The following is a 27,586-nucleotide window of genomic DNA, read 5'->3' as shown; positions in this document are numbered from 1 at the left end:
AAAAGTTTAAAAATTATACCAGGTCAGAATAAAATAGATTAAAACACTATAAATTATATAAAATCTACTTTAAATATTTTTATGGATACGAGATGTATATATTAACATTTATGTTAAAATACATATAATTATAACGACTTCTATAACGCACAAATAAAGTCACGACAATATAATCAAAAGATTACACACAAATAACTAAAATTGTATCGTTTATGCGTTAAATATCATTAGTTTTTTGCTAACTTCATGAACTCATTCAACATTCCATGGCTAAAATAATGGCCAGAATTTTATGAAATAAAATAAACAAAATAGAAATAATGCCTGTTGTCGGTGTTTGGCAATGGAAATTGACTAGAATAGCGGTATCAAGACAGTCTAGAAGAGAACGATGGGGTTGAAAATTGTTTTCTATCTATTTCAATAAAGTAATAGACAAATAATCTTAGAAAATAACATGTAGTAATCGCAAATTATATTAAAAAAAAAACATGTAGTAATCGCAAATTATATTAAAAAATTTTTCAAAATTGACATGAACCTCCTTTGTCAACTTCAGGTCAAGGAGGATACAAAATAGCAAAATCAAGTTATTTTCAACAAAAATGGCGAATTTGGTTTATTAGAAATAACATCAATGAGATTTTTAATGTTTTGTTTGAATTTAATTGATTTAAATTATAAGAAAGATAAAAGGAAAGCAACTTTGGCTTTAATGTTATTGGTAAAAGTTTATTAGAAAATTAAAAAACGAGTTCATTTATTAGAAACAAAAATAAATTTATATCTGTGATGATTTAATTGTAGATGTTGATTTTATTTCATTCAAATTAAAAATTATCACACAAAAGTTATATTGTTAACTAAAAAAAACCATTATATTGGATTTATAATAAAAAAATAAATTTATGATACAAACTAAATATAAAAATTAAAAAAATGTAATTTTTTTTTTTTTTTTATATATATATATATATATATATAATAACAAGCATATTAAATCATTAAATCAGCATTCAAAAGTGGAATTGTTCACCAGCAAAATGAAAAAAATATCCTCACTTAACAAAAATTTGGATTGAGGTTAGTTTAATAATCAAATAATAAAGAGAAGATTTAAAATCTCAAGTTCGAGTTATATATCTATATTAGATTAACTTTAAGAAAGGAAAAAAAATTCTAAATTTTGATTTTAAACAAGACAGATTTTATAAATACGTATGAATACAAAATACATAATATTTTAATTAAATATGAAGATATAATTAGCCTATATAATCATGTTATCGATTTCCAAATCAACTTACAAGGAGTTTAGTGTAATTTATTTGTTTGTAATTCATTGTGTATATATATATATATATATCTACCCTAATGAATTTGAGGGGAAAAAAATTTCTAGCATTGCATTACAACATTCAGATAGAATTTTCCCGAGCATATGTAGCCTATGATGATATTACAGATATTTTTTTAAGAGTTATAATATTTCTTTTATACCCAGCTCCAAATCTTTTAGAAATGTCAAACATGTAATTCATAGATGAACTCAATTTATTTACAAGAAAAGAAATATTACTCAATTTTTTTAAAAAACTATTAAGTAATAATATTAAGGCACCAAAATCAAGTTAATCAATTTTCAGAAAGTAACCGAAGATTCCTTAAAAAGCTAGAAAACACAAGGAACGGCACTTGTTTGAGATCAGATCCCACGTTGTCTGTCCACTTCAAAACAAAATGTACGGATGATTGCCTCTCAGCACAATCAACCAGCACCAGCAGTAGCAGCGACATCTCTCTCCCCCTCTGGCTGCAAAATATGAACTCACTTCACTCTACTTCACACTCAGTACATGTCCTCAAATTCATTTCCCAGTTCCGAAGTACCCCAAAATTCTGTATTTTGAAAAGAAATGTCACTTCCAATTTAGAAAACTATGGCAGTAACCATTTTAGTAATTCAACGGCATCGACTTCCATTAAAGCAGCAAGAGATGGGGTGGATACAGCTGTGGTGGTGGAGGAGGAGGGGCCTAAATTGAGAAAGTTTCAGGTTTTTGAAGGCCATCCTGTACCATTTGGTGCCACAGTTCGTGATGGTGGTGTCAATTTCGCTATATTTTCTGCCAATGCAGTTTCTGCTACTCTTTGCTTGATTTCTCTCTCTGATTTGCCTGAGGTTGGTTGATATTCAAAACCCTTTCTTGGCTGTTGATAGTTGCTTAGTTGTTTGTCTGAAGTTCATATTTTTAATGGTGATGGAAACCAATTTTGATTCTTGATTATAGGTTTATAATTGCTTTAAAAGTTCACAGTTTTGTGGAGTTGGAGACTACCCTTTTGATTCTTGATTTGAAGCTCACATCCTTAATGAGTTTTGGCAGTGAATAAATAGTAGAGGCTAGTTTAACATGACTATAGCAGTGGTGTCTTTTTGGGTAGTTGTTTTCATGGTTCAATGCTTAATATTGTGCCCTTTTGAGGGTATCCCGAATGATTATTGTTGCCATTTGTTGATGCAGAATACAGTGACTGAGCAGTTTTTTCTTGATCCTTTGACCAACAAGACTGGGGATGTTTGGCATGTGCATTTGAAAGGAGATTTTAAAGATATGCTCTATGGGTACAAGTTTGGTGGCAGCTTTTCTCCTGAAGAAGGACATTACTACGATCCCTCTCAGATTGTATTGGACCCGTATGCAAAAGTTAGTTTCTTCCTTTACCTTTTATTCATTTGGTATTGTTCATAACGTTTTGCTTTTAGTTTAGTTATAAGCAAATAACTATGAACTCTGATAAATTATTCATTTGTCTAGGCAGTCATTAGCAGAGGGGATTTTGGTGTTTTTGGGTCTGATGATAATTGCTGGCCTCAAATGGCCTGCATGATACCTACTGCAGATGATAAGGTATTTGAGGCTTAATTCTCTTCCTTTATGTGTACAATTGGGATGCCTTATTTATCCAAAGGGGACTATCTTATTAGCATGGAGTTGTATTATTATAGAGTCTCTTGAAGGCAGAAAATCTGCCAAATTTGAAAATGACTTCCACCTGTATTTCGGTATCTATTTCATACTACTTGTTTTGACTGTTGCTCTAAGTTTAGTATATGTATTTGGCCGTTTTATGTTTTCAGTTTGATTGGGAGGGAGATTCACTGTTGAAGTATCCACAGAGAGATCTAATAATATATGAAATGCATGTTCGTGGGTTTACACAGCATGAATCAAGTAGGACTGAATTTCCTGGTACATACCTTGGTGTAGTGGAGAAGCTTGATCATTTGAAGGTATGTTTGGAGCACTTCTGTTATTATCTTATGAGCAGTTCTCGATATTTGTTTTAAGAAAAAACTTCATTCATAATTGCATATAATCCTCATGTTGGTTGTTTTTTATTATAACAAAGTAATGGACTTGGAAATTCTTCATGTACTGCATTTTGAATCATCCCTTTTGTATGATCCTCCAGATATATTAAATTTCTAATGTGTTGCTGAAGCTGTTTTTGTTTTAATGAAGCCACCGGAGATTGTGTGATCATGAATAATCTATAGCTGCATGCTCTTACTAACCATTTACTAATTTTTCAGGAACTTGGTGTCAACTGCATAGAGTTAATGCCGTGCCATGAATTCAATGAGCTTGAGTATTACAGTTACAATTCTGTCTTGGGTGATTATAAGTACGAAAATTTCCCTCTTGCCACTAACTTTCATTTCTGTATTATCCAAGATTATTTGGTCATGAGTATTTTCTAGAAGATCTATGTTGTCTTTTATAGAACTGAACAAGCTCCTAAATGGTCCTTGTATGGAAAATTTCATATTTGGAGTTCATAAGGATCTCTGAAAAGATTCTTGTTTGCCTGTTGTATCTGAAAGCTTACTGGTCACAGATTTTTTAGTTTATTAAAAAGTGATAAATCATGGTGACATTACAGATGTCTACCTTATTCTCCCTTTTTGTAATTTTTCTGTGTCTCTCATAACTGTTTCTTTCGCCCATCCAAAAATAAAATGACGATATTGATGATTCCTATTTGGTAAATGATGAAATATGATGATGCTTTCAACTTCATGAACTTTAGAATTTTAGAAACAACGTAATGGTGCATTACATTTCTTATGATGCTTATGCATTAGTTCCTCTCCAGGGTTAATTTTTGGGGGTATTCTCCTGTCAATTACTTTTCTCCTATGACAAGATACTCATCTGCTGGCACACGTAACTGTGGCCATGATGCAATTAATGAATTCAAGCTTCTAGTTAGAGAAGCACATAAACGAGGAATTGAGGTGACAACTTGCTGCACTATGATATAGCATGTCTTTGGTGAGCTTTTCTGAATATTGGTTTCTGATTTTAATCGAGCAGGTGTTCATGGATGTTGTTTTCAATCACACAGCTGAAGGAAATGAGAGAGGTCCCATTCTATCTTTCAAAGGAGTTGATAATAGTGTCTATTACATGCTTGCTCCTAAGGTATAGTTCTTGATGTTACAGCAATTCAATTGTTGTCTTAGATGAAATTTTGAAATATGTTAGAAAAAGAGACTGACATGTAGCTGCTATATGTTAATTTCCTCTTGTGGAAGAAAAACATGCTTCTGATATCCCAAGATTGTCTGTATTTCAATTTGTTCAGATTTATGGTGCGATATTCCAATACTCATGTGATTGTTGTGAGCTAAGTTTTACTTTGTGCTATTACAGGGAGAGTTCTATAATTATTCAGGTTGTGGGAACACATTCAATTGCAACCATCCTGTCGTGCGTCAATTTATTTTGGACTGCTTAAGGTAGATGCACATGAGTTGTTTATTCTGAAAAAGCAAATTTATACAGGTTGTGAGAACACATTCAATTGCAAGCATTCTGTTGCATGTCAATTTATGGCTGACGTGAAAAAGCAAAATGGACAAACTAGGAAGAGTGATATTTATTGGCATTGTTATGTTTCTTGATTGCAACTCATCCCTTGAATTTTGTTTCGGACATAAGAAAAAACCTTGGCTTAAACTATGAGTTAATTAGATCACATGTTATTGTTTATTGCAGCTTTATGCCTAGGCTCCATGAAAATGTTGTGTTTTAGTGCACCTTCAGCTTTTTAAACACCCATCACTAGGATAAGAATAAGGATTTCATTGCACGTGAGGTTTTTGTGGTGAGGCATTCTAGACTTCTTTGTTTGCTCTTATTCAAGGGTGTTCGAGATTAAATTTGCTATTAAATAAATTCAGATGCCTGAAGGTCTATGAGACCATTGAAATAGCCTCAGGGCCTAGATTAAAGGAGTTTCCTAAAATCCAAAGTTTTTTTTTACTTTTTTCAGTTGATAATGCTTTTCACCAAATGGCTTATATCAAGAGCCCTTTTTTTTCATCCCTCCTGTGTCTGTGGGTGAAAGGATTGTATGCCAGCTCTTAATGACATGTATGCTTTATCATTTTTCATCTTGTCATTCTTGATTGGTTGCCTTTTATTTTTGATTTGATTGCACTGTGGGTTTCTCTCACATTTGTTATTCTTTAAATGCATTTCCTCCTCAACTGTGGTGTGAGCAGTTCTCTAATTCATTTCTGTCTTTCAGATATTGGGTGATTGAGATGCATGTAGATGGCTTCCGCTTTGACCTTGCTTCTATCATGACTCGAAGTAGTAGGTTGTAGCCACTTTGTCACCCAGATCATATTCTTGTTCATTTGTGTTGAAGACCGGATGCTTCAGTTTTATGCTGATGAACCTTTTCTTTTCTTTACCAGTCTCTGGGATGCAGTTAATGTTTTTGGGAGTCCAATAGAAGGCGACTTGGTGACAACTGGTACTCCTCTTGGCAGCCCACCATTGATTGAAATGATGAGTAATGATCCCATACTCCGTGATGTTAAGGTACTTTCCTTTGATTTCTTTCTCCATGCTCCCCTGGAAGTGTTCTCTGATCAGTGAAGCTCCTGCATCGGTTTAAATTCTCTTATAATGTCTTGAGTAGCTTATAGCTGAAGCATGGGATGCCGGAGGATTGTATCAAGTTGGCATGTTTCCTCATTGGCATATTTGGTCAGAATGGAATGGAAAGGTTAGTGTGAATTTTACATTGCCAATTCTATCATTCCAACTGGTGACTCAGTGTTCTCAATGCGATGCTGCATGAATACCCAAATGCACCAGCAGTCTATGATACCCCTTCTGTCCTTTTCACCTTGTTATTAAGAGAAAAAAAGAAGAAGAAAGGTTTATCAACTATTGCATTTTCATTTCTATTCCTATGGGGTTTCTGCCTGTTTTGATTTAAAATCTACTTTTTTTTTTCTAGTATCGAGACATTGTGCGGCAGGTCATTAAGGGCACAGATGGTTTTTCTGGGGCTTTTGCTGAATGCCTTTGTGGGAGCCCGGATTTATACCAGGTGTGTCTTCAGTCTCTCTTTGCCCTGGTCTCATGTCTGCCAGCATTTTATTGGATAATTTTAATATTGTATGCTCTTTTGAGCCTTTTCCTTTATTCATTTGTGCAATTACTTTTTTTGCTTCTGTACTCGAATGGCAAGCTTGTACAGCACTATTTATAGAATGAGAAATGATTTATATGATAAAATTGGGTAGACAAATATGATTATATGACATGAAAAGAGACAAGGACTGAATGTAATTAACTACTACTGCTTGACCTCTTATTTCAAATGTCGTCTTCATGTAACCAATTTCATGAAGTGTACCAGCACTCGTATATTCTTGGTCTAGTTAAAGGAACCATTCAATGCACTCACCATACTTGGCTGATATATAATGATATATATGCTGGAATGTCCAATGGGAAATCTACTAAATATGGACTAGCCTGACATTGACATTTGATGCAACATAAGATAGATTCTAATGTCTGGAGCATGCTCGCTCTTTGATCCATTTAAGCATGCTACTGTAATTTATGCTTTCTAAATGAATCAATGGATCAGGAAAGAGGAAGGAAACCATGGAACAGCATTAACTTTGTATGTGCGCATGATGGTTTTACTTTGGCTGATTTAGTGACATATAACGAGAAGCATAACTTGGCAAACGGAGAAGACAACAATGATGGAGAAAATCACAACAATAGCTGGAATTGTGGACAGGTATTTACTGTGAGAAAAGTACACTATGCTTTTTATCTAGAGTCCTTTATGCTTGTTCTTGGGTTTTGTCTGAGCCATGTCTCATATAATTTATGTGGAATTCACCAGTATATGAGGTTCAGGGCATGCAGAGACCACTATAATTTGTTTAACTCGCATACATGTTAATTCTCATTGAATTAAGCATTCATTTCTTGCTGTATTAACTATTATGTGAGCAACATGACAAAATGATTAAATTTTGCAAGACAACTCGTTGTGTTACTTAAAATCTTGTTCTCAAGTTTTGTGATAGCAATCATTTTTTCCCAAGTAGTAGCATTAGAGTATTGAAGCATGTCATGGTTCTTGTGGATTCATTTTTTTTCTTCAAAATGATTTCATAGGAGGGTGAATTAACCCACATTTCAGTGAAGAAATTGCGAAAACGGCAAATGCGAAATTTCTTTCTGTGTCTTATGGTTTCTCAGGTAAGGGTCAAATTCTACTCTTGTTCTTGCATCTACAAATCTTTTAGCTTGGTGGTTTCACAACTGAGACTTCTTTTATTTGACCAGGGTGTTCCAATGATACACATGGGTGATGAATATGGTCACACAAAAGGGGGCAACAACAATACATATTGCCATGACAACTATGTAACTTTCCACACCCAGCCACCGATCAGATCCTCTTTTGAATCCTACCATTGATTATGTTCACTATTTGTCTGCTACAATGCAGATCAACTATTTCTGGTGGGATAAGAAGGAAGAATCCTCATCAGACTTCTTTAGATTTTGCCGCCTCATGACAAAGTTCCGCCAGTGAGTATATGCTTGATATGAACTCTTCTTATGCAGTTTGCCATTCTGCTCTCCCGTTTGTCTCCCAAGTTCCATCTTATATGGGTAGTCAAATTGCAGTGAATGCGAGTCCCTTGGCTCGAATGACTTCCCAACAGCAGAGAGGCTGCAATGGCATGGTCATGCTCCTGGTACACCAGATTGGTCAGAAACAAGCCGTTTTGTGGCCTTTACACTGGTATGCTTTCTCACTGCAACTAGCATGTCATTTCTCGTGAGACATGCTGGAGATGTGATTGAGCAAGAAAAAAGAAAATATTAATATTGGCGATAGCAACAAACATGTGCTTGATGGCCTTAAGTTGAGCTTGTTAGACCCCAAAGGCGAGGCCTGTGAAAATAAACATAACCAATGACATGGGAGGAAGATGAAACAAGGAATTCTTACTGAAATGATTCCTACTCTTCAGGGTTTCCATATAAATCATAGGTTGTAGCAGCTGTGACTTTACCCCCAGAATGAGCGGATTATGAATACTGTTTGTGCTTGATCACAACCTTCTTTGTATCACTCTCTTGCCCTTCTACTCCCTCAAACCAGTTTATGCGTCATTGTTCCTCATCTTATCTTCAATTATGGGTGCCTTGCTCTTGATTAATTACCACTTCTTGTTATGGTTTGAGCCAGATTGACTCAGTGAAGCGCGAGATCTACATTGCCTTCAATGCTAGCTATTTGCCAGTTATCATCACACTCCCAGAACGGCCAGCATACAGATGGGAGCCCCTGGTAGACACTGCCAAGCCTGCACCATTCGAATTCCTTTCTTGTGACTTACCTGAAAGGGACACAGCAATGAAACAGTATTCTCACTTCCTGGAGGCCAATCTGTATCCTATGCTCAGTTATTCTTCTATCATCCTCGTACTCTTGCCCGTTGACAATGCTTAGCTCTCCAAACCCAGAACCAGCCACTTTGTATGTAACTTGTATTGTATGAAAGTTCAAAGAAGCCATGAAAGAAATGAAAAGAAGTTTAGTTGTATGTCAGATATAGTTTAGGGCAATGAATGTTTCCCCTAGAAGTTCTATGTTTGCTTAGAGATGGTTTAGAAGTTGGCATATGGAAGTTTTGAAGAATTTTCGTTGCAACAAGCTTGTGATGTGTTCACAGCAGATAATGTTTATACAAAGCTGACAAGAATCTATTTGAAGGCAACCAAGCCTGGATTTGTTTGATCATTTCAACTTCCATATGCTTGAATTTCCTTGTTATTGGTTGAATTTATTTTTAATATTGCTGATAGTTGTTGCTATTTTTTCAAATGCATACAGATTACGTTTTAAATTATATGAAAAATATATTGATCCGAAAACCTGATTTATCCTATAATATCTGTTCTAAATCCAAAGTCAATATTGACATTTTTCTTTTTCAATAAAGCAATATTGTTTAATAATATTATTATATTTTTAAATAAATTAACCGCATATATAAAACCGGGCTTTGCCTCGGGTATCGGCTTTAAAGCCAGTACGATAAAAGACAACAGCCGACTAAGAAGGGCGAAACCGTAAATAAAAACAAAAAAGGTGCTTCTTTTTCCTCTCAGTTCTCTCTGGACATCTCCAGAGACCCCAGGAAATATCTCCATAAACACTGTTTCTCCTTTCTTATAGCATTAAAAAAAAAAAAAAACCAAAGGAACAAAACATCAAACGCTTTGCGCACAAAGCACAAAATCAATCTAAAGACTCACAAACAATGAATGGAGTTGCTCCATACTTGTCGTCATCATCTTCTTCTTCGTTGAAGATATTGAAGAGAAAAGAAGTGGATGAAGTCAGTGATGATTTCTCCGATTTCTCTCTTTCCGCTCCTGCTCGCAAGACTCGCCGTCTCGTTCTGGTACTATTCCACTCACTTGCTATCTTTTTGTTAAAAAAAATCGAGATTTTTTGAGAAAATATTCATCAATTTTGTGGTTTGTGTCGGTTTTGTGTTAGGATGCTGAGCTGCCGACGATTATAGAGGAAGAAGAGGGATCAATGATGCCGGGTGAGTTCGGTGAAGAAGAAGGGGACTCTGGTTTGATTAGCAATGAGCAGAGGAAGAACCAGGAACTGCAGATAGAGGAATTGGTCATGCCAGAATCATCATCAGCAACTTCTGATAACGAAGAGAGGGCTATTGTATTGTTCAAGCCTGTTAATAACCTTCACTTGCTGCATCGTTCTCCTAATAATTTCTCTGTTTCTCTTGATTCCAACATCATTTCTGGCTTCAGAAGTAAGTGATTGAGCTAATTTCTTTGATGGGTCTTTGTGATTTTTGTCTAGGAGTGGGATTTGAGGGTTTAAAAATGATGGGTTGCGGCTAAAACTGGATAATTTCTGTTTATGCAGATCAATTTCTATGGTCAAGCCAATCTGGTGGAGTAAGATCAGTTGAAGAAGAGGAGGCAGGGGCAAGAAGGGATAATAGCATGGCTGTTGTGCCTTGGGTTCCTTCTCAAACTCAGCCTGCTTTTTTGCAGGAAATAATATATAGTAATAATGCTAGTGTGCCACAAACTGAGCTGATGGATTCTGAAGAAATGGGAGAAGCAGCAATGGATATTGAAGAAGACAATAATGATCAAAATTATAGTGGAAGCGAAGGGCTAGGACAAGCACAGGAGAACCAGGCATTTGGATTTGGTGGAATAAGAGCAGGGAGTGATGGCCTCCCTCAGTGGCAGCAACAGCATTGCTTGGTGCCGCAGATTCCTCAAAATCCCAACCCAACTCCTGTTACTTGGCTCCCGTAAAGTGGGCTTGTTGGTTTTAGCACTGGCCTTCATTTTTTGTAAGTTTTGTTCACTGGAGGGCAATGAAAGCAGTGTTAGATTGGGGAACGAAGAATGTATATGATGGGGGCGTGAGGCGACTATTAGAAAGTTTTCCGATGGGGGCGTGAGGCGACTATTAGAAAGTGTTCTTGTTTTCTTTGCTTTTTTGGGGACCCACTTTGTTTTGGTTCTTGGGGAACTGAGAGTTATGATGAGGTTGTGAGGGTTCCTTCTCTGGATGACAAGCTTATTGTAGAAAGGAAGTTGAGATGAAATAGTAAAATGTTAATGGTCTGGAGTTTCTTGTGTTCCTCTAGGTTTATGTTTCGGGTTGGATTGGTATTTTCCGTTGGAGTTGATCATAGCTTTTGTTCATTTTGCTTAACCTACTACTGATAAGAAGCTAGAAAAGCCGTAGCGTATCCAGCCATTCACTCTTGAAGCAAGTCCAATTGCTGTAAGCAACTCCTTCCCTTTTTATTTAGTTGAGTGAACCAGTAAAGCTCAAACTTTAAAATAAACTTTGAACATCAATTTCAAACCTCCATTCCCTGCATCATGTTATGCAGCAGAGACGAGAAAGAATGAGAACTTGATTGGTTTTCTGCCCTGAGAAAGTTCAGGAGGATCTATTTGTATTAGTTTTTGGCACTGTATCCATTTGATCTAAGATTAGGCATCACATTGTACAGGAAAAATAATACGCCACCTGGAAAAGGATGTAAAGAGAGGAGGCCCGAGTGGTTAACTGTTTCAACAGTGTCATTATTGAGGGTTCAGTTCTATTCTGAAAGTAAGATACAACAAATAAGAAATAAAATAAAATGATGCGTCTAAAGCCTCTCGAGAGGGCCTTCAACATCCATCTAATTGTCGTCCCCAACCTCCAGCACAAAATTATGGGACTGTCATGTATATCTGCTGATTGGAAGTCTCTGTGATGGTTAAGGTTGCCCCTGCATGGCATAAATAACTGTACGAAACCAACTATGTGGTGGAACTGGATCTCTGCTTAATCTCCTGATACATATACCTTCTCTGCGTAGTACTTTTTCTCATTTTCTGCCTTCTTGGCATTCCGTTTCTGCATTGAAGTTTAGGGTTAGAAGCAGAACATCATCGCATGATATACTACCCTGTGAATACAATGCTACTATCCAAAAAATGGTTACAGTGAACTTATTTGTGAGGTGTAATGAGCAGGCAATCAAATGACATCGTAAAAGGAAAAATACTCAAGGCAAGTAATCAATAAGGACATTGGATCACAGACTTGAATACCAGAATGAAAAAATTCAGAATTTGAACATTACTATTTATGCCCTTAACGAAGAAAATGAATAGGTACTCATTCACAGCTGAAAAAAACTTGACAATGCTTCGAAGAAATCTGCATTTACTGACTGTAGCTCACCAGTTCGACTCAGAGACTGTAATTCACCAGTTCAACCACACGGGACCATGTGAGAAATTGGATTAGTGAATCCCACTGGCCAGGACCATTCAATGATTGAATTAAGCAGTGCTCAATGCCATCTGATTAGTTTTTTCCAGGCAGTTTCATAAAAATGTTGTGGTGCAAAGAATGGTTGACAGTTGACACGAAATGCACAATTGGAATGTCAATCCAAAAGGAGAACACATATCACATTGAACTCATTCAAGTAAAGCAAGAGAGAGAAGCTTAGAACTACCAAGTAAGCCTCGTGATTGGCAACTATCCTTTGCGCCACTGAAGTGGTTGTTATAGTTTTTGGGCTCTCAAGCATCCGGAAAATTCCCATGCTCTTTGGAACTGCATATGGATCAGGTTCTCCCTACATGAAGCAAAACAATTTATTTTTTCAATTTTCCAATTGCCTATGCACATAGAAGTTGCATGAGAAAACAGGGATACAATCAGGGAAATTGAAGAATTAAGCTTACAGCCAACAAGGAGTTCTTCTCTGCTACTGTCCCATGCACAACCAAGGTGATGTTAAAAGTTGTGACCTTATCATACAAATAAAGGAATACCTCATGGTTAAGAAATCAAACAACAATGGTCATTCAAAAATGTACTATGCCTCAACATTAATAGGTTGATAAACAGATCCAAAACTACATAAGTTAATAATAGAAACTCAGAGAGGTGTTAGTTTGAAACCTCACTGGAAGGTTTATGTTTAAAGAACTGAAACTACTCTAGAGAAGAAGGGAGCAACATTTTGGCTGAAGACACCAATTCAGTCTATGCGTTTCGTTAGAATCACTTTACTCAAGAGTTCAGAATTCATCTTTGAAATCATACCATATACTTCAGTTAAATTGATGTTGATTACATGACTCCAAGAAATATTTCTGTTGTTCATGAGCTTGGCAAAGGAGTTGTTTAGGTTCCAATGACATTTTTAACTTTCTAAGATCAAGCATGCACTTCAACAACCATTTGTAAAAATAAGGATCAACCTGAATCCTTCAACACATAAAGCAATAACGTAGAAAAATCTTGTTGTTAAAGCTAAAGCCCAAGTAATTTCAAAATCCCAACAAATTTCTTCATTCAGCATGCATTAACCCCATCTCTGTACGAGCATCTGTGATGCATTAACAATAAACCATTACTTGTTTAAAACTCTCATATCAAAGTACATAGAATTATAGCAACAATTAAAATACCATGTCTTTTGTAACTTCCCAAGGTGCACCAATGATGACTTCATCAACATAGCGGCAGGCCAGCACGCTAAGACTACGTTCATGCAGATGCATAATTGGGTGACCTTTCCCTCTATGTTCACTGTGCAAAACAGCATTATGTTTCATTATATTCTGCTGTACTATCACAAGAAAGAGCAGATGCAAGTCTTATCTGATGCATTCAAACATCCATAAGTGCGAAAATTGCTGATATCAAGTGTGCTAATGTAAAATGTACACAAGTAAAATCAAGCATCAAAAGCAAATTGATATATATACCTTACAATCTGGTCAGTGTGGATCCCAACCAGCAGAAAATCTCCAAGCTGCCTAGCACTCCTGAGAATCTGAGCAAGGAAAAATATAAGAGGGGAAAAAATTTCTCAACAAATTTACATGTATGGTTGACTTTTAGCGATAAAGGAAACAGAGCATTTTGTACATCATATATACTATGGATGGGTGCATCATGCATCTACTGGGATAACCAACAAGGGATTCAGAGTCTTGAAAACCAAAAGCTAACCAATCACACCATAAAACAATTAATGAATCAGATAAAGCAGCTTCCCAGATAGCCACAGTGACATTAAATCTGTTGAACAAGTTTGACAAACCATTCTACTGGATGCAGACTTGAAAAGGATTAACTCTGATCCAATCATGTTTTCCTTTTCTATCAGACATAAAAACCAGAAGTTACAGTAACCCAGTCCAGAGTGCTGGAATTGTCAATTTGAGCAACCATCAAGTTTCACTGTGTCATGCAAGGCAGGTATTTGAGTGGATGGCATTGAGACATGTATACCTACAGTGCCATGTTGAAAAGCACTAAGCTGATGCCCAATAGAACTACAGTCCACAAAAATATGCAGTGATGTTGGAGCCACAAACTTTGGCATGGCAATAAGATACAATCACAGCTTTTTTATTGTGATGGAATAGCAAGAATCATTGCAAAGAATGATGACAGTAAATCATTGATGATTAAAGATACCTCCACATGTCCAGCATGGAAGAGATCAAATGCTCCATCGATGTAGACAACACGAGCATTTGGTCCTGGTCCCTAAGATAACATGCAATGCACAGAGTCATTCGATCAAATAAGGTCCACATACACTGATGAAAGGATGAAAATTTTAATTGTATGCCCCCCTTTCCCTCAAATCATGCACAGGATATCTGACTAGCACCTCAATTTCCCTTTTAGTTCCAAACAATAAATGCAGGTATGGAAATATATGCTAAAAAATTATTTTGACAGGAGGATCAAAGATGCCATATATAATTATTTCCAGTCAGTGGTCCATGCTTTACTGACTTCACAAGATAATTATGAAAAGCAAACATGTGATACCTTGCCATTTGAAAATTGCACAATTCGCCGGGATGTTGGTAGAAATTGAGATATATGGGCACTGTTGGATTGACTTCCTTCAAGAGTAATGCCAGGCAAAGATGATGAATCATTGTGATTTTCACAAGCTTTTGTATCCTTCAAAGAAGAAAGTATTCTACCTACATTAATAAGTTGAGCTGTAATTAGAAACAAAAATAAAACAAGAAAATTATCTTTATAAGTGTAAAGGATGAAAGTATGGGCAAGAGATCAAACACTTGTACTGATGACATGCACTCAACTAAAAAAAAGTATAGTATATTCACTGATAGCCCCAAATATATAGTTATGATCATGTTAGTTTTTTCTAACCAATCAATTTTTTGACTATTTTCCAACAATTTCAGAGATTGATCAATAGAAGTTATAGTACCTACAATATCGGTGCTGGAGACACCTTCTGTACGTTTAATCTGCTTATAACGCCCAGCTTTCTTGGCCAAGGCATAGGCATCAGTTCCATCAGGAAGCAAGCAAGGATCATCGCCATGTATGATATAATCAATTTTATGCTCATTGAAGAGACTGTTCATGAATTTCTCTGTAATGGCATAAGGAGCATTGGCTATGACTTCATCCACCCACTTTAATCCACTGACAAGGGCCAGCCTGAGAATAATGAAGATGTGGAACATGTATAGTCCAGTTAATTTATTGCCAGATAAAAATGGCCTAACTACAGATATTTCATCTTATTCATGTTTTATAGTCCGTTGCAATAACAACTAAATGAACACAGATAATAATGTCATATACAAACTGATATGTCGCCCTCAAGAAGTACATAGCTCACTTTGCATTCGAAGTCACAAACTTTGACCAGTTCCATTACTAGTCCAGCAAGATTTGGCAAATTTATTCCACATAATTCAGTAAAATGCATTGCAATTAACAGATTCTGATCCCATGATTGTAAAATTAAAACACAACAAAAAATTAAGAACACTTCAACTGAAAGAAACATGTCCAGCCATTTCAAAAAACAAAAAAATCAATGAGAAAAAAAAATAAAATGAAAAGAGCAATGCACTAAAATACCTCTCTTCCATGGATAAAACAGGAGGGCCCTTATTGGCAACAATCTCCTCATCACTAACAACACCAACCACCAATTCATCTCCTAAAGCCTTGGCTTGCCTCAAAGCATTGGCATGTCCATAATGCATAAGATCAAAACAACCATCCATGTAAACCCGAATTCGCTTCTTCTGACACTTCTTTTTATGAAAAATTCCCAGATCAGACCACATATAAGGCAAAGAAGAGAACCCAAGTCCACCAAAATAACTAGTTGATAATCCAAGCAAAGCAGCTGTTAACATTAGCCCACCAAACAGATGTGGGTAGTAAGACACCCCATCCCAAATCGAACTGCTGCTCTCATACTCCATTCTCCCACTCTCCTCTCTTTTTGTTATGCTATTCCAATCTTGAGGAGAGACTATTGGAGATTGAGAGAGTATCTAGAGACACAAACCCTGCATAAGTTGAGACAACAATTGAAGTCAGTTACCAAAACAAACATTGTGATTTAACATAAATCATCGTAAAGTTTTTGTCTTAAAGTTAATTCACAAACTTAACAAACTAAAAAGTCCCACCAACTGTTAGAACAAAAGAAAAAAAATAATTAGAATTGGAATTCATAGAAAAAGAAATGAACTTGTTTGAATAAACAGAAATCTAAATCACACTCAGGAACACCAACTAAAATTCAAATTAAAACAAAACGAAACAAAGATTGTAATTCAAGCAATTAAAATTCCAATGCCAAGCTAAAAAAAAACAGTAAATACACCAAATCTGAATAAATTTCTTTCCCTTTCTCCCTTTTTTCCCAGTAAATTATGAATCAACCCAGAACTCAAAAAAATATAAGATTTTTACAAAAAGAAACCAAAGAAAAATAGAAATGGGAGAGAATTCAACAAAATGGTTGCTAAATTTAATTAAATAAACAAATGGGGGGGTTTTTTCTTGAAAATTAATGAATGGGGTTGGTCTCAATCTGAATCTCAAACTCAAGAACTAAAAAGAGAAAATTTCTCATGTAAGATGCAAAGAGAGAAAGAAAAGGAGCAGAAAAACCTGAAGGAAGGAAATGGGAATGAGAGAAAACCAAAGAAAATGAAAGGAAATGAATTCTTGAAAACATAGAAACTTAAGCCTAGAAATCTGAATCTGTCAGATCGAGAATCATGTTTTCACCTCTCTTTTTTTTCGTTTCCTCTTTCTTAGAAAACTTTTAGCTGGATTCTCTCTCTATGTGGTGGCTCTGTTTTTATTATAGTTGTAAAGTTCGGACCTGTACGATAAGTTAATCCGAAATCCAGCAACTATTCTGGATTGAAAAGAAATAGAGGAAGGAAAAAAATTGAGTGATCGAGACAAAAATATGAATTTGACTTGCTGATTTATAATTTTATTTTGTTAAAACAGTATTATATTAATTTTTTTTTAAGATCAAAATTTCTACTGCATAATTCAGACTTCGCCTCAATCAAACCCCGACGAGGTCTTACGGCTATGATTTTTATGCCTGCACCCACTAGAAGGAATCTTTCAAGAAACAAAAAAAAAAGAAAGTTGTCTTTCTTTTTTCTTTAAAATGAAAAAAAAATCTCACCACTCAAAAAGAAAAGAAAAGGACAGGAAAGGAAAATCTCTCGCCTTTGATTTTGGTTTATTTAATTATTTTTATATTATTATTTGTTGTTTGATGTATCTTCGTGATTAAGAAAGCAAAGCATCTTTGAAACTCATGCATGCGAGCAAACACCTGTAAATTGGGTACAAGGAAATGCCAAGTTGGTTCATAGACTTTAAAATATTTATTGTCTGAGTCCTTAAGTCTTGATTTTATCATTTTGGCCCATTGAATTTGTAAAAAACCTTGATTAAGTCTTACTTTGAATCCAATTTTATACCGAAAAATGCTCAAACTAGTCTTCTTAATCTTTAAATGATTCAAATTAAAGTTTGAATCTCATCATATTATCGTGAGCTTTGAGGACCCTTAATATCATAATGGTGTTGAGAAATTTGAGAAATTGATTCAATTAGGGTTCTATTAACTTTGTTTTTCCTCTAATGTAACGCATTTAGTCCTCCATTGACAGAGGAGAAGCTATCGTTGAGAGAATGAGGCTATTGGAGATGAATAGGATATGATTGAAGATTTAAATAAAGTAAAAGGGTCAATTTGAAAGGAAAATCCCTCTCCAAATACACTTTAAAAATCTAAGATAAAAAGGATTTATGAAGACTCCAAGTTGCACGTCATTGCCACAATCCCGGAATTTATAATTAGGGATTGCTGAATTGTTTAAAACAAATAAAAAAAAAGACCAAATTTTTTCACCATTTTCATCACATGAGTTTCTAATATATCCCGTTTATTTTGAAAAGTATTTTTGTGAAAAAATTAAATTATTTTCATATATTGCATTGAAAATAAATTTTAAAAACTAAAAAAATTATTTCAATTTAATTTTAAACAAAAAATATTATAAAAAATAAACATTATAGAATACCGAACATTTACATAGTTTTTTTTAAAATATTTTAAAACCAAATTTTAACCTCAAAATTTATTCAAAATATATCTAAAAATTATTTTTATTTTTTTCCTCGACTTACTTTTCAATTTCAATAACAATCATAAACAAATTATATTTAAAAAAGGTAACCAAAGTGGTTTTTCTAGTTGAAATATAGATGATTGAAAGTTTTTTTCTTTTATCTCTATTTTTGACGCTTATCTTCTTCCTGAAATTATTTTAAGATGAAAAATATAAAACAAATAAAGTTTAACCACTCAAATTTTAAAGTTTGAAAATACTAATTATAAATCAGCTTATAAAATCACAGAGCATATCTACAGCAGCGAAATAACCATAATTTTATTTATTTTTTATTTTTTGTTAATGTTAGCATCCAAACAAAACCATCGCTACGTGTATTCTTTTAAATAAAATAAAATTACGTGTAAACAAAACTGACCACGCATTTTGCGTGGCAAGCTTGACTTTCATGTTGAAACCGTGCGTGTAAAATACTGTGATTAGCATCAATTAATAGAATCAATAATGCTTAATTATGCACTAGAGGTAAAAAAAAAAATAAATAAATAAAAAAAAATAATGCTTAATTATGCACTAGAGGTCTGTCCTGAAAGGGATTTATTATTTTTTGAATCCAGATTTGATTTTTTTTTTTATGCATAGTGATTATCCTTGTAGTATCTAACCTGTTTATTGAATTTATAAAGTATTTAGTAAGTTAAAAAATTAAAAAAATCATGCTTAATTATTAAATTAATGTTTTTAGATATTTCAAAAAGAAGAAAAATTGATGATTAGCAATTTTTGTCGGTTTTTTGTTTTTAAGTGGTTAAGACAAAGCAGAAAAAAATGTTTAAGGACTGAACAAGTAATCGGCAACCCACAAGAATTCGACATTAGACTTAATTTAGATATTGGCTTTAATTAAACATGTTCTAATCCTTTAATTAAGCTACGGCTTTGATTAAAAATAGTCTTATTTAGATAAAGGCTGTTTCTTCTCCCCTTTTGATCAAAGTTATTAAATCTTGCTCCAAATATAACGTACCCGATTCAATATCCAGGTTATGGATGAGAGAGCTAATCCATGTTAATCTAAAAAAGTGTTAGGTGTTTTTTTATTAAAAAAAGATAATTAAATTAGATTTTTATAAAGTTGATTTAATCGTAAATTAAATTGTAAAATAGACTAGGTTTGATTACGTTAATTTTTATTTGATTTAGTCTAAAACTCTTGTCTGAGTTAAATGCGTAGTAGTTGTATCTTGAAAAAGATATAATTTCTACTTTCTATTAATTTATGTTTACAAGTTACAAGAGAATTTGAAAACCTTGACATAGATGAGCGGAGCGGGACCGATAAAGCAAAACCATGAAAGAATAACAGCTACAACAGAGCACATATTGCACGAATTTCTATCAGAAACAAGGGCCCAAAACCAGCCATGATCACCAGCACTGGCCCTTCTTTATTGTTTCCCTCAATCGAAGAAGATACATAAATGGATCTTTGCACAAAGCATGGTGAAGTTGTTAACGTCACAGATGTTTATTTTGAGTTTAGGAAGATAGGAAACAAGTATCAGTCCACTTCTCTTTCGTTTGCAGAGAATACACCATGAAGATCAAGTGCGATGACGCCAACGGTACTTAATCATGGTTATGGTTTTAAATCAAAGCAATTACAAGCATTTTCTGTGTTTTGGTTGGTTTTTGTCAGCAAGCAAGCATAGAAGAAACAGCTGATCTTATAGCTAGCACACATACCATCAATTAGACCAAGGACAAAGTCTCCGTGAACTTGAGAGCATAGCAGCTGTAATGCGTGTAAGGATGAAAACTAAATAGCTTCTTGAATGCTTTGTGCTTGAAGCTGTAAGTTATGATCTCACCAGGCATGTTGATCACCAGCAATGGCCCTTCTTCACCGTTTTCCTCAATAAAAGAAGACACATAAATGGATCCACTCACGAAACATGGTGAGACTGAAGGGTCCTGATCAGTGATCTCTGGATATGCCATCACAATGGCATTCACATCTAGATAGTACTTCACAAACCATTTTGAACACCCCTTCTCCATGGCATAAACAACAATGTATTGAGAATCAATATCGGAACTGCTGCTGCTTGTCATTTTGTCATCAGACATCTCAGGAGAGGCATTCACACCCAGAGCTTTAATATCAGCCTTTTGCTCTCCAGTCAATAACCCAATAAAGTGCAATTGCCCACCAGACTCCCCAAAATACCTGAAGTTGTTGGTTTCCCAAGACTCAGGAAGTGGAGGGCCTGGCATTGCTTGAAGACATTCCTTATCAAGCAAGAAGCAGAACCCATTTCCCATACGACTAATCCAGTGAATAGCACCATTCCAAAAGACACCATTGTTCAAGTTCACGCTCGAAGAATCAAAATTTTCTTGCTTCATAGAAAGCTTCCAAATCTTGGTCTCAGATGAGTAGACATGGATCTCAAGCAATGATTTAAAGTAGAGAATACAAAGAACCTTGTAGTAAGGTGATTTTGAAGGATCAAACACCAATTGAATTCGATTAGAACGAATTCCAACGCCAGATGGTAGAGTTAGCTCCACAAACTGTCTTGTTGTAGGGTTGAATACATAATAATACGTTGGTTTGGTTCTCTCAGCAGAATACCGCATCCTTTTAGAGCACAAAAGCAAGCCATTGCAGGACTGAGAAACATGAGTACTTCCGGGTTTATCAGGATCGAAACGAAGAAAATCGGAGGAAACATTAACTACTGATTTCCCATCAATAGAAACATATAGGTAACTACTTGGTTCCTTGAAATGGTATGCTACATTGAGGAGGAGACCAGAAATGGTGTGAGGATTGAGGTAGGTATGGCGGATAGCGAAACTGGGATGGGAGATTATAGATAGCCATCTCTTGGAGATTAACTTGAGTTTCAGGACAGTTTTTACAGGCAAATGTAACAAAATCTCGCTGACAAAGTCATCATTGCCAAGGACAACATCAACAGGCGATGATTTCTTCTTCTTCGGTGAGTTAAAGGAGACTTCTAAATGGCTTGGAGAAGACGGAATCATTCTTCCTATTTCTTTCTCCTGATTCTAAGATGTTGTGAACTGTCCGAACCTTGATTTTCTTTCTGACAGACTTTTTTTCAGTTTTCAGAATAGCGGGGGATTCTCTTATAAAAAAGGGAGACAGATTTCAGTTTCCAAAATAAGATTTCTTAGAGTTTAAGTTGGAATCTGGATAAGGATTGCTGTTCCGATCACTTTCTGACAGGTCATCAACTACTTTTCCTGTGTGAAATGGGAAAGAGCGGTATGATTGAACTCGTAAAAGCACAATCAAACACAACTACACATGCCAGACCCTCAATGGGTCGGTAAGCACCAAGCCAGCCCTACCTTTGTCCCCTCCAGCCAACTCTTAATTTGGATAACCCTTCTTGTTTGTGACGATTCGGCAAATAAGTTCCTGTTCAAACAATTTCATCCAATTTACCCCTCTATGTGTTGCACTCAAAGTTATTAAACCCAATCTCGGTTATTAGGTGGGTGGATTAATTTGGGATGACCGTATCAATCAAAATAAAGTCCTTTCAATTAAAAAAAAGTTAAAATGATATCCTTTAGAAATTTTTTAAAAAACTCAAATTAAACTTTTAAAAAATATCAAGTTAATCTGCAAAATAACTCAGATTTAATCAGGTTAACCTTTTTTTTTTTTATTAAATGTAGCCTTGATGAGGTTCTGGATTGACCGGTTCTAGGTTAACTCGTTAACATAAAATAGGTTTAATAAGAATAGCTCCACTCGTAAATTCAGTTAAATTAGACTCAATTATAAATTATAACCACCTTGCAATTGGATTAAATTTGTTGAAATGCGATGTACATGGGGTATATTTGATGAAGCTGTTCTAACAGGGGTTGGTTTGCAATGAACACAAGGCCTAAATTGGGACATACTTTTTCCCCATGAACTTTCCTGAACATTTTCTCGATCAGGTCATGACCCCTCCTCACCTTGTAAAGAAAATGCATTCACACACCACCATAGGACCCAATCCACATGCTACGTAACAGCCACAAATTTTCCACCTCAAGAACGTGGAGCTCACCAAGTGATATGACTATGTTAATCAGATTAACTCATTAGAATAACTTTGAGTTAATTTAAAAAAAAAAAAACTAATCCGGGTCACAAGCTTTTGCCTCGGATCTACTTGCCAACTAGGTTTATTATAATTATTGTAGCTTAAGATTATTATTCTAATCGTATAAATTTAGTGTTACTCACCAATTAATTTTCTTTTAAAACACTTCTAAATTTCATTAATTATGCTATAAGGAGGTGTAAGTTTCAGATTTCAATTAAAAAATTTGTGGTTTGCCGTGTTGTTAGAGTTACATGAGATAAGAGAAAACAGAGCATATTTGCCGACCTGCCATGAGTTGAATGGGAGGTGTGCGACTAGAAAAATCAATTATACATGACTATACGATAGCTTGTTTTTTTTTTTTATATATATATTGATATATAAAAAAATTATTTTAATATATTTTAATATAAAAAATATTTTAAAAAATAACTTATCACAATTCCAAACACACTACAACATCCAAATTCAACTATTAATTTGCAAATTCTAAGTTAAATCATATGTAGACAGTACTTAACATTCAATTATCTTGGACTAAGGGAATTAGCCACCGATCCTTTCGTTGTTTGAACCAGAGTTTTCTTTTAAGGTTAGCCCATTCGCGTTTCAAAATGGTCGCAGGTTCTTTATGTAGAAAGAAAATCGGATTTCTTAGAGGTCAAGTTTTATGTCAATTACTGTTCTTATCGTATTGAATATTGGCAGATTCTTTATATAGAAATTACTTTGAGGTACAAAATTCCAAGAGGTTTAACTAAAAATAAATTTTATAAGTTGAATAACCCGTTAATTTTTTAATTTTACTAATACAATATATTTTTAGTTAAGAAGGTTAGTAATTAATATTTGATAAATCAAGAAGGTTAATACCTGTAAAAAATATTTTTTTTGTAAATTTAAATTTTTTTTTATGCTTAATAAAGTAAGTATTTTTTTTAAAAGAGAGAGAGAGAAAGAATGTCAATTTAAAGAAATATATAAAAATATGTATATTAAAAACACAAAAAATCTAAAGATTATAAACCCAGTTTTAAAGAATTTATAAAATATTTATAAATCACTAGTTTTGTTTATTTATAAAAATAAAGAGTTAAAGAGTTATTTTATCATTGTAATATTTATAGTTATATTTTATTTAAAATAATATATATTATATTAATATAAAATATTAAGTGATGCGTGTTAAAATTTTAAAAAATATTTAACCAAGTGTTGAACTTGAATGAATTGCCTGAAACTATTAAAAATAAAAACTAAATTTAATAAAATACCTTAACCTAAATATATTGGATTTATATATTACAGCTTGAGCCCATAAAAAAGCTGGGGTTATAGACCCAGGCAGTGGCCCGGGCCCATTTTCTTATGGAAGAGCTTTTTGGCCCAGCTGTTGTCAAATTTTGTTATAGACTTTTTAATTCGTATTTTCTTGTAGCTTGAGCATCTGGAAGTTGCATTCGATCCCTGATCTGGGATAGAATTTAATGCTCGAATTTGAACAGAATCAGAATGGAAGCCGAACGTTACACCTCTTTAACCCAACTTGATTAACTCTTTTGCGTGTGATTTTCCAGGACGACACATTTTTCCAGCATTTCGAATTCTTCATGACCTGACCTGGCTGAGAAGCACCAGCCTTGCAAGAAAGCGACAATTGATAAACCACAAATTAATCATGTAATTAATAAGTGCAGACAATAAAAGGATGGATCATGATTTATCTCAACAATTATAAACAAATTACTTCTTCTTGGATTTGTTTCTTCATTCGTTCCCCTCTCACCCCTCAAAACAATAAGAAGAAGATTAATTGTATAGGGAGTTTTATTCAAAAAATAATATTGACATTCAAGTTTTAAAAAGGTTGTCATAGTCAACTATGAGGTAAACAATAAAAAAAGAGTTAAATTATATATAAAAACTAAAATTCCAAAATAGAAACAATTTAAATTTCGTAGTTCAGGACTCTCCATGGTAATTAGAAAGAGGAGGACTTTGTCAGGTTAATATTATATTTGTTATGAGTTCTTTTAATGCGAGTCTGAGAATGCATGAACGGGATCTTCAGCCAGCATTGGAGAGTAAATTATATATCAAGAACATAAAGTTATGTTACCTTTTCTACATTAAAACTTGAAGACAGACATGAGAGAGACAGCCATGCATGGACTCAACCTCTACCATCAATAGAACTACTACATCACAAAAGTATAGATAAAAAATTCTATGATTTTCAGGAAATTAATCCGAGAGATGCCATTTCCATTAGCTGTCAGGTACTCCCCTACCAAAAACCAAGTCAAATATCTTGATCACACGCCTGCATATTCTCTTAATCACTTTATAGCACCCATTATTTTTGCCCACCTTGCTACATGCACTTCTGAATTCTAGTGATTCTTGATACTATAGATGGCCTCACCATTTCCATGCAAAATCCTTCTGCTCTTGTGGAAACAGTAACCTCTTATCTTATGAATAGCAACAACATCTTCATTTGCTTTCAATATTGCCCATATAATTCTGATAGAAATTTTTCAATGAAAATTTTCAATTATATCCTGTTACACTCTCATTGATAATATCTACTCTACAAATGATAGAGTTTTTGAAGCCAATATTTAAATTAAAATGGCCCCTCTAAAAGTTCAGGTGTTTTTTTTATTTGATAGTTCAAGATAAATTAAAGTTCAAGTATTTTTTTGGTTGGCAACTCAAAATAAAGTTGGTACAAGAGTTTCTCTCTATCAGCGGAATATTTTGCCTGTCACATAAGCTTCACGTGTCTTTTACAGCTTGGATTTGAAAACCTCAGAACACTACTGTAACTTTTCTAGGAGTGTTTGGATGAAAGTTTTGGATTAATAGGATATTCAGTGTTGTTTATTAAGAACACTTGACTTGTTGCTTCTACAGTGGCCTGAAATGGTGCAAGATAAATTTTAAATATCAGCTTGAAATTAATTTTCAGCAGTACTACTTGAGTATTTAGTTATTGAGGAATAAAATTATTTTTGAGAAAGGAACTATAAGTTTGTTTGATTGTTTCTCCATTATTCTTCATCGAATTACTATTTGATTGTATACTCTAGATTTAAATTTCATTTATACAGGAAATCAGCTTTTAAGATTCTCTAATAGCATCATGATATAATAAGAAATCTTAAATAGTTTCTTTATTGTTTGCTGTAATGAGTTATTTTTTTTTCTAAGTTTGTATTTTCTTTTTTTCATATTCTTGTATTTCACTTTGACTGTTGGCCTTATGACCTTTTCCATATACTTTCTATGATTATCTAAAATAAAAATCCTTCTGCTCTTCCTCCTATCTTTCTTAACCTAGCCTGTCCATTTTTTTCTCCAGCATGACCTTTTCAACTGTGTTTACATGTTTTCTTCTATGAAGCCTCGTATAATTTGTCGCAGATACTTTGTCTGGTAACTTCAACGTTGATATTACATGGGGTGGTGGCAGTGCTAAGCTCCTTTCTTTGAAATCCTCTGAGCATCATGGAAGTCTAACAAAATCTTTTCATGGAAGTGGTCCACTGGGGGGAAAAAAGGGTTAAGTAGTTGGCTCTGTGAGTTTCACTATTTACAACAGGATACGGTGCAGATAATCCAATGGCATAAATCAAGATATAGAGCTGGTCTTACGTGCTATAAACATCAACACATCATCTTCATTTTGTGAAATAATTAGAAAGATAGTGATCAAGCCTTATTCTTTTTTTGAAACCTCGACTAATAAACTGTGAAATAGTTATTGCTCTATAATAAACCATTTATAGCAAAATGTTTTGTTGAATTCTATAATTAAAATTACAAATTAATTAGTAGCAGAAATTACAATTTAAATTCATAACAATTCAACATGATTAAAAAAACAATCATAAAATTCCGAGGACAATCATGACATGACAAAGTCGAAAATTCACTGGGGATCTTGAAGAACAAGTTTGGTGGCCATGTTGTTTTTTTTTTTTTTAATTTATTCTACCTTGTTAAAGGAAAGACTATCCATGGACACTTGTAGCATTGGGCACAACCCAAATGCCGCATCTCTACAATGCCGATGCCAAAGTGCCAGTGCAGGAAATAGGGATGAATCTAGGGGCCACAGGAGTGTCCAAGGTTAAGAAAATCTCAACCTCAATATAGCACATTTATTCCTCTTTATTGTAGAATTTTACTTTAATCAATGAGAAATAAAATCTTTGATCCTTTTTAATCAGTAAATTTAAAAGAAAATAAGTTCGAAGAAAAAATTCTCTTCCTTTTTGAACATTACCAATTTAGTTGTATTTCAATTAAAAAAATAAATTAATTTATTCTTTACCGTGACTCGATCGTATTTAAATATTTTTTCTTTACTTTTTTATAAAAGAGAAAATAATTTAGCCTACCATCTTAGTAATCCTCATCCTGAACTCAATCCTAACATGATACATAAATATAACACGGTAAAGTTAATTATGGATAATATAACATGTACTTCAATGGATTGAGGGTCGAGTTCAAGCTTATGAAGAATGGATTTAACCTGTTAAATCAATTCTAGCTAGATAATATAACTTTGTAAAGTTAACTCCTTAAATTTTTATTTTATGGGGATCATAACTCTTGATTAAATTATAAATGGTTCTTAAATTTGTAATCCAAATAGATGTTGTAATGCAAGACGCGTATAAATTTTATATATATATATATATATATATAGAGAGAGAGAGAGAGAGAGAGATTGAGCAATTTTGCATATTGGCAAGAGTTGCAAACAACATAATTTCTCACGAATGCAACTGATGATTTCTAAATCTAGTGGAAGAGGGATTTAATTTCAATATTATTCAAAAACTAATACATGCTTGTACCTTATAAAAAAATAAAGAAGAAAGAAAAAGTAAACCGTCGGCTGAGTTGACAAAGTTAATAACATGCCTGACGTTGTACTCCCATCGAAGACATTGGAAGGAATGTTTACTAAGTTAACATATGGATCCTTCTCCTTGTCTCAACTTTTCATTGTACACAAGACGA

General features: G+C 34.1%; 4 protein-coding genes across 10 annotated transcripts; 2 read left to right on the top strand and 2 right to left on the bottom strand.

Moving 5' to 3' along the window:
• The first annotated feature begins 1,679 nt into the window (after positions 1-1,679).
• LOC105120988 (isoamylase 1, chloroplastic-like) lies at positions 1,680-9,179 on the top strand. 5 transcript variants are annotated; one of them, XM_011019448.1, is made up of 18 exons: positions 1,681-2,182; positions 2,526-2,708; positions 2,820-2,912; positions 3,143-3,295; positions 3,599-3,690; positions 4,162-4,303; positions 4,383-4,490; positions 4,722-4,807; positions 5,602-5,673; positions 5,774-5,900; positions 6,001-6,087; positions 6,325-6,417; positions 6,967-7,125; positions 7,512-7,595; positions 7,683-7,763; positions 7,849-7,931; positions 8,020-8,148; positions 8,599-8,686. In XM_011019448.1, coding segments are annotated over exons 1-18 (2,133 nt in total). In that variant the 5' UTR covers positions 1,681-1,822; the 3' UTR covers positions 8,600-8,686. The 5 variants fall into 5 exon arrangements, with proteins under 5 accessions (XP_011017748.1, XP_011017750.1, XP_011017747.1 ...); XM_011019443.1 differs by having other exon boundaries at positions 1,682-2,182; positions 8,031-8,148; positions 8,599-9,179; XM_011019446.1 differs by lacking the exon at positions 8,599-8,686 and having other exon boundaries at positions 1,680-2,182; positions 8,020-8,323.
• A 287-nt stretch (positions 9,180-9,466) lies between these two features.
• LOC105120987 (uncharacterized) lies at positions 9,467-11,058 on the top strand. Of its 2 annotated transcripts, none has more exons than XM_011019442.1 (4): positions 9,467-9,820; positions 9,919-10,201; positions 10,318-10,836; positions 10,872-11,058. In XM_011019442.1, the coding sequence occupies exons 1-3, from the start codon at positions 9,677-9,679 to the stop codon at positions 10,719-10,721; spliced, it is 831 nt and encodes a 276-aa protein (XP_011017744.1). In that variant the 5' UTR covers positions 9,467-9,676; the 3' UTR covers positions 10,722-10,836; positions 10,872-11,058. The 2 variants fall into 2 exon arrangements, with proteins under 2 accessions (XP_011017744.1, XP_011017743.1); XM_011019441.1 differs by having other exon boundaries at positions 9,469-9,820; positions 10,318-10,857; positions 10,890-11,058.
• Positions 11,059-11,458: 400 nt separating this feature from the next.
• Positions 11,459-17,201, bottom strand: LOC105120985 (ethanolamine-phosphate cytidylyltransferase-like). 2 transcript variants are annotated; one of them, XM_011019439.1, is made up of 10 exons: positions 17,032-17,201; positions 15,862-16,301; positions 15,197-15,432; positions 14,782-14,942; positions 14,419-14,490; positions 13,701-13,768; positions 13,401-13,521; positions 12,669-12,734; positions 12,437-12,559; positions 11,459-11,826 (listed from the first exon to the last, which is right to left on the bottom strand). In XM_011019439.1, the coding sequence occupies exons 2-10, from the start codon at positions 16,212-16,214 to the stop codon at positions 11,755-11,757; spliced, it is 1,272 nt and encodes a 423-aa protein (XP_011017741.1). In that variant the 5' UTR covers positions 16,215-16,301; positions 17,032-17,201; the 3' UTR covers positions 11,459-11,754. The 2 variants fall into 2 exon arrangements, with proteins under 2 accessions (XP_011017741.1, XP_011017742.1); XM_011019440.1 differs by lacking the exon at positions 17,032-17,201 and adding an exon at positions 16,912-16,988.
• A 2,498-nt stretch (positions 17,202-19,699) lies between these two features.
• Positions 19,700-21,597, bottom strand: LOC105120984 (F-box protein At5g07610-like). Its single transcript, XM_011019438.1, has one exon. It carries the CDS (start codon positions 21,459-21,461, stop codon positions 20,160-20,162), a length of 1,302 nt encoding a protein of 433 aa, XP_011017740.1. The 5' UTR covers positions 21,462-21,597; the 3' UTR covers positions 19,700-20,159.
• Positions 21,598-27,586: the final 5,989 nt, after the last annotated feature.

Source organism: Populus euphratica, unplaced genomic scaffold, assembly GCF_000495115.2.
Source record: "Populus euphratica unplaced genomic scaffold, PopEup_1.0 scaffold31.1, whole genome shotgun sequence".
NCBI classification, from domain to species: Eukaryota; Viridiplantae; Streptophyta; class Magnoliopsida; order Malpighiales; family Salicaceae; genus Populus; species Populus euphratica.
Note: the sequence above shows the minus strand (reverse complement) of the source record. Positions and strands in the feature narration are given on the sequence as shown.

Coding starts and splice junctions, on each gene's coding strand:
- LOC105120988 (XM_011019443.1), top strand. CDS start 1,823: ATGAACTCACTTCACTCTACTTCACACTCAGTACATGTCCTCAAATTC. Junction 3,296..3,598: donor AGAAGCTTGATCATTTGAAG/GTATGTTTGGAG, acceptor CTAATTTTTCAG/GAACTTGGTGTCAACTGCAT. Junction 3,691..4,161: donor TCTGTCTTGGGTGATTATAA/GTACGAAAATTT, acceptor GTTCCTCTCCAG/GGTTAATTTTTGGGGGTATT.
- LOC105120987 (XM_011019442.1), top strand. CDS start 9,677: ATGAATGGAGTTGCTCCATACTTGTCGTCATCATCTTCTTCTTCGTTG. Junction 9,821..9,918: donor AGACTCGCCGTCTCGTTCTG/GTACTATTCCAC, acceptor GTTTTGTGTTAG/GATGCTGAGCTGCCGACGAT. Junction 10,202..10,317: donor CATCATTTCTGGCTTCAGAA/GTAAGTGATTGA, acceptor CTGTTTATGCAG/ATCAATTTCTATGGTCAAGC.
- LOC105120985 (XM_011019439.1), bottom strand. CDS start 16,214: ATGGAGTATGAGAGCAGCAGTTCGATTTGGGATGGGGTGTCTTACTAC. Junction 12,560..12,668: donor AGAAGAACTCCTTGTTGGCT/GTAAGCTTAATT, acceptor TGCTTCATGTAG/GGAGAACCTGATCCATATGC. Junction 11,827..12,436: donor CCAATCACGAGGCTTACTTG/GTAGTTCTAAGC, acceptor ACTTCAATGCAG/AAACGGAATGCCAAGAAGGC.
- LOC105120984 (XM_011019438.1), bottom strand. CDS start 21,461: ATGATTCCGTCTTCTCCAAGCCATTTAGAAGTCTCCTTTAACTCACCG.